At 47.9% G+C, this 9,046-nt stretch overlaps 1 protein-coding gene across 1 annotated transcript; it reads left to right on the forward strand.

Annotated features, from left to right (window-relative positions):
* Nucleotides 1–593: 593 nt before the first annotated feature.
* On the forward strand, nucleotides 594–8,991 carry LOC145722389 (uncharacterized). The gene is made up of 6 exons (XM_081825377.1): nucleotides 594–769; nucleotides 1,856–1,883; nucleotides 2,861–2,943; nucleotides 3,167–3,235; nucleotides 7,455–7,486; nucleotides 7,586–8,991. The coding sequence occupies exons 1-5, from the start codon at nucleotides 614–616 to the stop codon at nucleotides 7,476–7,478; spliced, it is 360 nt and encodes a 119-aa protein (XP_081681503.1). The 5' UTR covers nucleotides 594–613; the 3' UTR covers nucleotides 7,479–7,486; nucleotides 7,586–8,991.
* The last annotated feature ends 55 nt before the right edge of the window (nucleotides 8,992–9,046 follow it).

Here is a 9,046-nt window from a genome sequence, read left to right on the forward strand (position 1 = left end):
TGGCAGGACTCAGTAAATGTCGGCTCAATGAGTGAACGAATCTGCCAAATGAAGTCTCTTGAATGAGAAGATAGGAGAACGGACCCAATGGAAAATCAGAAACCCCAACAGCTGAGTGTGTTGCTCCCACCAGCTTCTCTCCTCCCCTTTGGAGCTTCTATAAGGATGGAGACGGTGCTGTTTCCCTGTGGTGTCCCACTGTGGTTTTGTAATGGTGTTGCTGGTCCACGAGTGCCCAGTGGGGAGTGCCTGTCCTACTGAAGGGCTGACACAGCAGCGTCAGGTCACATCTTCCCAGGTGGCCTGGGGAAATTCCCGAGGCCAGATTACTAGAAGATGGGACATACAGAGAAAGAGAGAGATTCCCCGCAAATGCTAATTTTTGAACCGATGTCGGTGGGTCGGTGGAGAGAGCTGGCTGCATTCTCCGCTTCTGCCACGGCCCCCCCAGACCCTCAGCCTGCAGCTCCTACCAGAGCACAGAGTCCCGCCCTGCCGCTCAGCTCAGGCCGGCCGCCCAGAGCAGAAATCTGCCTCCTGTGTGCACCAGCCCTGGCCTCTCCACCCCAGGGCTCAGGACCCCAGCCGCGTTGAGGAAAGGTGCCAGGGCATCATGACCCTCTCCCCGAGGCTCATGCAGGCTTTTCCCCCTCAGGCACTCCGGGGAACAGAAGCGGCCTTGTTGCTGTGGGAGCCACTGGGGGGCTGCTCAGCATTCTTCTCCTGGCGGTGGCCCTGTGGATTTGCCACCAGCACCAGTGGAAGTCAGGTTTGTGCCCTCTCTTACCCTCTGCTAGAGGCCATGCCCTGTCCCTGCCAAGCACCTCGGTCACCAGCACGCCCATCATTCTCCCTCTCACCACCCCAACACCCACAGACCTACACCCTTCAAGGAGGGGAGCTGAACAGAGGCTGTTGTTGAGGGTTGCTTGTGCTAGTTGGGTTCACTAAGGAAGGAAGTACAATTTTTTTATGTAAAGTTTCAAAAACTTAACCCAAACTGTTTCTCTGGGCAGTTTTTTGGCTCATACAGACTCGTCAACTACACACTTCAGCCCATTCTAAATCCCCCATAAACGGGCAGTCACAATATGTCACAGGGCTCTGAGAATGGGAGCTGGTTAATCCATATCCTTCCTCCTCCTCGGAGACTTCCCCGAGCCAAAGCCCGAACCCGCCATCCTGCGCTCCAAGGGCTGGAGTCCCCCCAGGCCAGCCCACCAGCTCCTCCCTTACCTGGGGGAGAGTCGCGCTTCCAGAGGCTTCTTGCCTTGGCCCAGCTCAGACTAGTTTCAGGTGCTAGAGAGCCTCGTGTGGGAGATGGGCACAGAAGCTGTTCCGGCTCTAGAACAATTACCCACACCCTCCAACTCTGTCTCTTGGTTTAAATCAGTTCCGTTCAACCCATCACATTGTTCTCAGCACCATCCCTGTCCCCTGCATGGGCTGCTTTGGATGACGAGCCTTCTTGGCGAGCTGGAGCTGGAGTGGGAGCCCGAGGCTCCTCCGGGCATGACCACGGATGCTCCTCAAAGTCCGCCTGCAGCCCCTCACTGCTCTGCCTGCCAGACTATTTGGTCCTATTTAGTGTTTCTTGAGGTGTATCTTCACAGCCTTCAACCTTAATCAAGTCTCAAGTAATTGCGTGTTTGACCCAGGAATGTGCAGCCCTGTCCCCAGCAAGTTATGCACTTTGTTCCATTCTTTTCCAGATCAGATCGTTTTCCTAAAAATTGAGGACAGGGTGCATGCTTGAATTGACTCTTTCTGATGACCTAAGGCAGTTTGTGTGTGGGAACTGTTTGAGAACGAGCTCCCTCTGCTGACACGAACGTGCCTTTGCTTTGTTTTGCAGGAGATGGTTTTCTGGGAAACACAGCCAGGTGAGGCCTCAGCCTTCAGGTCTTCCAAGAATAGAATATGCAGAACTGTGGGTTCACACAATTAGGTCAAGTCCTGTCTCCCTGTCCCTGTGGCTAGGTGCCCGCATTTTCACATCCCTTGAAATGACCCAAATCACAACTTACAGAAACTTCTAATAGTTCCTATCATGGATTTTGCAGGTATTTGGATCCATTTGTTATTTGAAATTTATCCACTCATCCAAATGGGTGATACCAAAGATGACAGGTCTTCTAGGTGGGCACACAAGATTTCTGGCGCAGCTAACACCCCAGTCAGACGATGCGTGGCTGTGAATACGTGCCCAGTGACTGTGCCAGATTTTCCAGGGAAGTCTCGGTTTTGAATCATTTTCTTTTGCCCCACACGTGCACATATGCTCCTCAGACTTTGTATCTTTAACTTTGGTTTGGAAAACATGGTCCTGCGTGTCTCAGGCTTGGGTGGTAGCCAGTGACTTGGGGCACAGATGGTGTCTAGTTCCTTCCTGACTTGTCCAGGCAGGACAGTGTGAAGACATGGAGTCACCACCTCCTGGGGATGAGGCGAGGATTTTAACCAATTGAGAGTGTCGCTCTGTCTCTGAGATGGTTGTTACTAAGCTGTCAGAGAGTGGTCAGCCTGTTCCCCGCAGCCCGCCACACCGTGGTCCTCCGGTTGCTCTCAAAAAACAATCGGGCTCTATATGGACCTACTGAACGTCCAGTTAAACCATTCCCGGTCCCGGTCCCCTGCCATCTGCTGACCCCTCCCCTCCTGCTCCCCCAACCTCGTTATGCGCCCCCCTTGGTCCCGGGTCCCCTGCTTTCCGCTGGCGCCCCCCCGTACCCCTCCCTCTCTGGGTCCCGGGTCCCCTGCTTTCCGCTGGCGCCCCCCCGTGCCCCTCCCTCTCTGGCCATCCCGCTGCCGTGCACCGTATGCCGTTCCAGGGATGATCATGCGGTTCTGTCTCTCACAGGAGCCCTCCCACCCCAGGCCAAGGAAAGGCGCCCCGTGCCGGGTGCCCTGCCCCAGTGGAACTGCAGCGGTTATATGACAATGGTGAGAAGCCCCGCAGGGAAGCCGCTCCCGCTGGAGCCAGGGAGAGATAATGTGCTTGAGGCCTGGCGGAGTCCTGGTCTCCTTACGGGGTCGCAAACCCAGACCCACAGGAAAGCACCACTTCATCCTGCGTCCACGAAGCGTGGGGACGAGCTTTAGAAGAGGCCTGTGTGGCGCATACTTCTGGGGGGGCGGCCTAGAAAGCGCTGTTTCTCCTTTGCAGGGCACCCCGGAGAGGGAGGCTTGGTGTATTCTGAGATCCAGATTATTCAGCTGGGACAAGAAGCGGCCGGTAAGTCCCTGGGGAAGATTCGGGGTGCAAACTATATTCCTTCATTCAACATAAGCAAGGTGCTAGGCACTGCCGAACGTACAAGGAGTCAGTCAGCAAACAAGACAGATAAAAACCCCTGCAGTGGTGCTTAGATTCTAAAGAAAGAAAAAAGACACTAAAAAATCCATTATATATCTTTGCTGATGATCAGAACAGAAATTGAACATCCTTCTAATCTGTATCATGATCGTGAAGGTGTATGTATGAAATTTTTTTAAGATTTATTTATTTATTTAACAGAGAGAACACGCATGAGCGGGAGGGGGGAGGGGCAGAGGGAGAAGCAGACTCCCCGCTGAGTAGGGAGGCCAATGCGGGACTCGATCCCAGGACCCCGGGATCATAACCTAAGCTGAAGGCAGATACTTAACCGACTGAGCCACCCAGGTGCCCCAGAAAATTTCTTTTGAGTAATGAATTAAGTAGTCAAGTGATGAGGTTTACAAGCCACCTACTATGTGGTAAAAACATTTATAGATACATGTTCACATAATGTATATATATGCATAGACAAATGCTCAGTTAGTCCATATAAACAACCCTGTGTGACCAATACACTGAACAAGTAAGACCTGTGACTTCATTACAAAAATTGTGTTTCCCACTGTTTCTTGAAACTTTACTCTGTGGGAGATCTGCCCAGGCCCTTCGGATGAACATTTTGGCAGCACAGGCTTTTCAACACATTCTCCAGTCTCTTAGGTAACGGACAGCAGGTGGACACTGTCACAGTCTCAATTCAGCTACTAGAACAGTTAGCCCTCCACTCGTTCAGGCAAATATCAGGATGGGAGCTTGCCGGGGCGGGAGGATAGGATGGAGCTGGCTTCTCTGTTTCTGTGGCTGCCACCCCTCACTGGCCTGGAGGGCGCTGAGGACCTGAGCGGGAAGGACGCACCCAGCTGGTGCTTGGGAGCTAGCGCCGGCTGTCTGGCTGGCCGGTGCAGAAGTGGGTCCTCCGGTCGTGAGGTGCGTGCACGCTCTCTTCTGAGGCTCCCTGTCAGATGCTCCTTCCTGCAGCTCCTTTGGCACAGTTGGCCATCTCTAATCCCCGCGGGTGCTTCAGGGGCCTCCTTCCCCCATCACTCACATCCAGCTTCCTGCTGCTGGAGTCCCCTGGTACCTGTCAGCCCTACTAGACACCCCCTTGGCTATACTCTTGTCCTCTGTCCCTGGGGGCACATGCTGCCTCGGCAATGTGTTGATGATACCACCAGCTGCGAGTCAGCGCTCTCAAGCCTCTAGACTGGTGGCTCTCAAATATTTTTATTGTAATCCACAGTAAGAGAGACAGATTGTACTGTCAGCCGGTGTGAACATGCACACACACAAATACTAATGCGTAAGTGCAACACAAGTTCTATAATTGTACTTAGTGTGATGCCCTCGAGTTTCTATTCCACTCAAAGTTTGGTTTTAATCAGATTTATTGAGGTATAACCTACATATGGTATAATTCACTAATTTAAAATGCACAATTTAATTAATGTTAACAAATGTATCCAGTCCCAGACCCACTGCCACCTCCAAGACGTGGAACGTTTCCAACACCCCGGAAAGTCCCTTCCTGCCCCTTTGCAGATAACTTTTCCAGCTCTACCCTGACCACCACTGACCCACTTTCTGTCCCCAGAGCTTTGTTTTTCTACAATTTCATGTAAATGGAAACCTATGTAATGTAGTCTCTTTGTCTGGCTTCTGTCCCTTAACATAATAATGTTCTGCAACTCATCCATGTTCTAGCGTATTTTAAGTAGCTCACTACTTTTTTTGACATGGAAAAAAGCTGTACATATTTAATGTATACGAGTGGATGATTTGAGGATAAGTATATGCCCGTGAAACCATCAGCATATGTATCATCTCCTAATGATAACTCCTAAAGTTATCTTCCACCCCCATTATTACTCTTACCATCTGTGTGCCCGGTTAGAACACTTAACGTAAGATCTACCCTCTTAGCAAATTTTAAGTATACGATACAGTAACATTAGCTATAGGCACGATGCTCTCTAGTGGATCTATAGAACTTGTTCACCCTCATAACTCAAACTTTGTATCCTTTGACCTTAACTTCCCTTCCCCCTCCCCACAGCCCCTGGTTACCACTGTTCTACTGCCTGTTTCTATGAGCCTAACTATTTTAGATTCCAAATATAAAGTGAGGATATACAGTATTTTCCTTTCTGTGTCCGGCTTATTTTACTTAGCATAACATCTTCCAGGTCCATCATGTTGTCAAAATGTCAGGATTTCCTTCTTTTTTAAGGCTAAATAATACTCCACTGTGTGTGTGTGTGTCTGTGTGTGTGTGTGTCTGTGTGTGTTTGTGTGTATCACATATTCTTTCTCTATTCATCAGTTAATGGACACTTAGGTTGTTCCCATGTCTTGGCTACTGTGAATAATGCTGCAGCAAACACAGGGTGCAAATATCTCTTCAAGATCCTGACTTCAGTTCCTTTGGGTATATACGCAGAAGTGGGGCTGCTGGATCATGCAGTAGTTCTATTTTTAATTTTTTGAGGACTCTCCATATTGGTTTTCCGCAGTGACCGCACTGCCTTACACCCCCACCAACAGTACAGGAGGGCTTCATTTTCTCCACATCCTTACCAACACTTGTCATCTTGTCTTTTTAATGACAGCCATCTTAACAGGTGTGAGTTTACATATCATGGTAGTTTTTGTTTGTACTCCCTAATGATAAGTGATGTTGAGTACCTTTTCAATATCTGTTGGCCATCAGTAAGTCTTTGGAGAAATGTCTATTCTTTGCCCATTTTTTAATTAAGTTAGTAGTAACAGTATTTTGGCTATTGAGTTGCATGAGTTCCTTATATATTTTGGATATTAACCCCTTATGTAGTTTGCAAATATGTTCTCCCATTTCTTAGGTTGCTTTTCCAACTATGGCACCTCACATGGGAATTTAAAATCCCCAATATCTTTGTGCCTCTTAGAAATTTCAATTGTAACCTGATCTTGAACTTCTTTTACAAACGATGTCAAACATCATTGCTCCCAATGATCCCAAAGGCTGCAAAAGACAAAGCTAAGACCGAGTCTTCTGTCTTACTGTATTTGCTGCTTATAGAGCCCATCACTATATTTGACCAACACGGACCACCTGCTTTGTCAGTCACTTTGCTTTCTCAGCCATCCCCACTAATCAGGACCCTTTGAATGGTAGAATTAGGACTGCCTCCAAGCTGTTTGGGTTAATTGAATGCATCTTATAGAGTTAGCTTGATCATTTGCTGTTCTTTGCACTCTTTCTTTGATGTATTTGTCAAAACACCATTGAAGCTGAGCACTCTGTTGGTGGACGAGTTCCATTTCAGGTACTTTATGTATTAATGATCTGTAGCAAGATTTCTTCCCCAGTTCCTTGAGGTTTGCATGAAGCCCCTAAAATTGTATACAAAGTTCCATGTATATGATTAACATTCTGGGAAAAGAGTACATAGCTTCTACCACATCGTTACAAAGATCTGTAACCCATCCATGTTCTAGCGTATTTTAAGTAGCTCACTACTTAAAGGTAAGAATATGGTGATAACGAGAGAAGCCCCACTTATCCCAGAGGCCCTTTTTTTGGTCTCTGTCTCCATAATGGCTCTGATGCTTCCATCCTGTTCCCCGAGACCCTTAATTTCTAACATGTAGGATCTGGCGAATCCCACCTGCTAACCCTCCCTTCACTGCAGCTCCATCTCTAGAAAACAATGGAAATAAACTAAGAACTAGAACACACTAATGTGAGAGAGGGTTTTCCCATGGGCACACACCTGAAGCACTCTCATGGGAACTTGCTGAGCAATCACGGCGGTGCTCTGAGGTTAGGATGAGATGGAGGAGCTCTAAGTTAGGAGAGGCAAAAGTTAAAACAGAGAGACGTTCTATGTCGATATCTGGTAAAGGAAGGGAGCAAGGTTTCTTGGTGTGGTAGTAAGGAGGGACCTTACAGATCAATGGAGCTTATAAAGAACTTGCAGAGGACTGGGCTAAGAAACGGTAAAAGAGAAAATCACATGTGCCATAGGGGGTTGGGGTGTGGGAAACATAACCACGGGTGGAAAAGGTTCAATGGCTCCCAACCTCTGGGGAAAAGCTTGCAGCCTGTTCTAAACAGGTCATGATACCCATAGTTCAGTGAGGCCCTTTCCCTCCACAGCCAGCTCATCCAGAACATCTCTAGAGGACAAGGTGAGTATCAGTCCCTGACTGTTTTCTCTCCCACCACTACCGCCAGCCCCATCCTCCCTCTCTCTTCCCAGTTCTTCTTCTATCTCCTTTCCACCCCAGCACAGCTCAGTTGTCTACTCTTCGGTGAAGACACAGCTCCCAGAGGACTCAGCTGGAGAGGTCAGGTCTCAGGATGAAGACGCCGTGGAAAGTTATGAGAATGTCCAATTCGCATGACTTGTCCCTGATCCAAAACCCCCAGCTCAGTGCTGTCCTCGGGGTCCTTGGAGTGACGAACTGGTTCCAACGTACCAGTTCTTCTTGCCAGTGTTCATTCACATCCGGGACTCCTAATTCACCTGCTCTGAAATGGTGATGGGGCAGCCACTGAGAGACTTGCGAGAGACTTGCTCAAGTGACCAGAGTCCACGGGGGAGACAAGACCCTGCGCACCTGCTCTGAGCCTAACCTGATGTGTTCCTCAGGGTCTGATTTAGGGGAAAGGAAAAATGGGGAAGAAGTACTCCTGTTGAAAGGCAGAAGCACAAATTTTGGTGAATTGGACTTTGCACGTAGACACGACTGAGTGACTCAGGTCTCTGCTCAACGAGTCTCCAACAACTGTCCCACTGGGGATCATCTGCATCAGTTGGCTTAGCTATGAGTGGTGCCTAGGTCCTTCCCAGACAATGCCCAGAGCCACCCCTCCTGCTTATACTGTTTATACCGTCAGGATTCAGTTGCAGACAAAATAATCCGCTCCAGTGGTTTACAGAGAAAAGAATTTAAACAAGATATTAGGTACTTTACAAAATCATCTGAAGAGCTAGAGAAGCAGGCTCGAGGCTGAGCTTCCAAAAGCAAAAGGCAACTATGTTAATGTTATTTCAGACAAAGATTTTTAACATTAGAGAAAAGAAATTTTAAAAATTGAATTAAAAAGTTAACTAATAGCCATACAAATCTAAATTTGAGTTGGAAGTTATCAGCATAAGCTGATGTCAAACCCTGTTTTTTTTTTTAAAAAAAAGATATTTATTTCCTAGGTCTGTCCACTGAAAAGGCCTAGAAATAATTAGCAATCCGACAGCAGTGAGCACATTTCCATAGGTTGCATTCTCCAAATGCTATTTCCCCACCACCAAGTAGTTGATGTGGGAATAAATAATTCTTCCAATAAATGAAGAAAGAATGAAAGAAACAGCAAACCACTATTTTGACCAGATATTTCATGGGACACCTACTGATTAGGTTCTATCAAAAACTAAATAGCCTAATATTATGTGCCTCCTGATGGAAGTATTCAATGTTACCTACAACGTATTCATGCCCAAAATATCAAAACTGAATCCAATCAAGCTTCTAGATGCAACCAGCAGCTTACAGGAAATACACGGAGCTACAACATAACACCATGAGATGGTACCACAGGGCTACAATCAACAAAATCCACACAGTGGGAAAATCTACAGGACAAATGACTGGGTTTCTTCACCAAACCAATGATGGAAGGAAGGAAGGAAGGAAGGAAGGGAGGGAGGGAAGAAGGAAGGAAGGGAGGGAGGGAGGGAGGGAGGGAGG

Source organism: Leptonychotes weddellii, chromosome 6 (assembly GCF_054177405.1).
Source record: "Leptonychotes weddellii isolate Sample4059 chromosome 6, ASM5417740v2, whole genome shotgun sequence".
Taxonomy (NCBI): domain Eukaryota; kingdom Metazoa; phylum Chordata; class Mammalia; order Carnivora; family Phocidae; genus Leptonychotes; species Leptonychotes weddellii.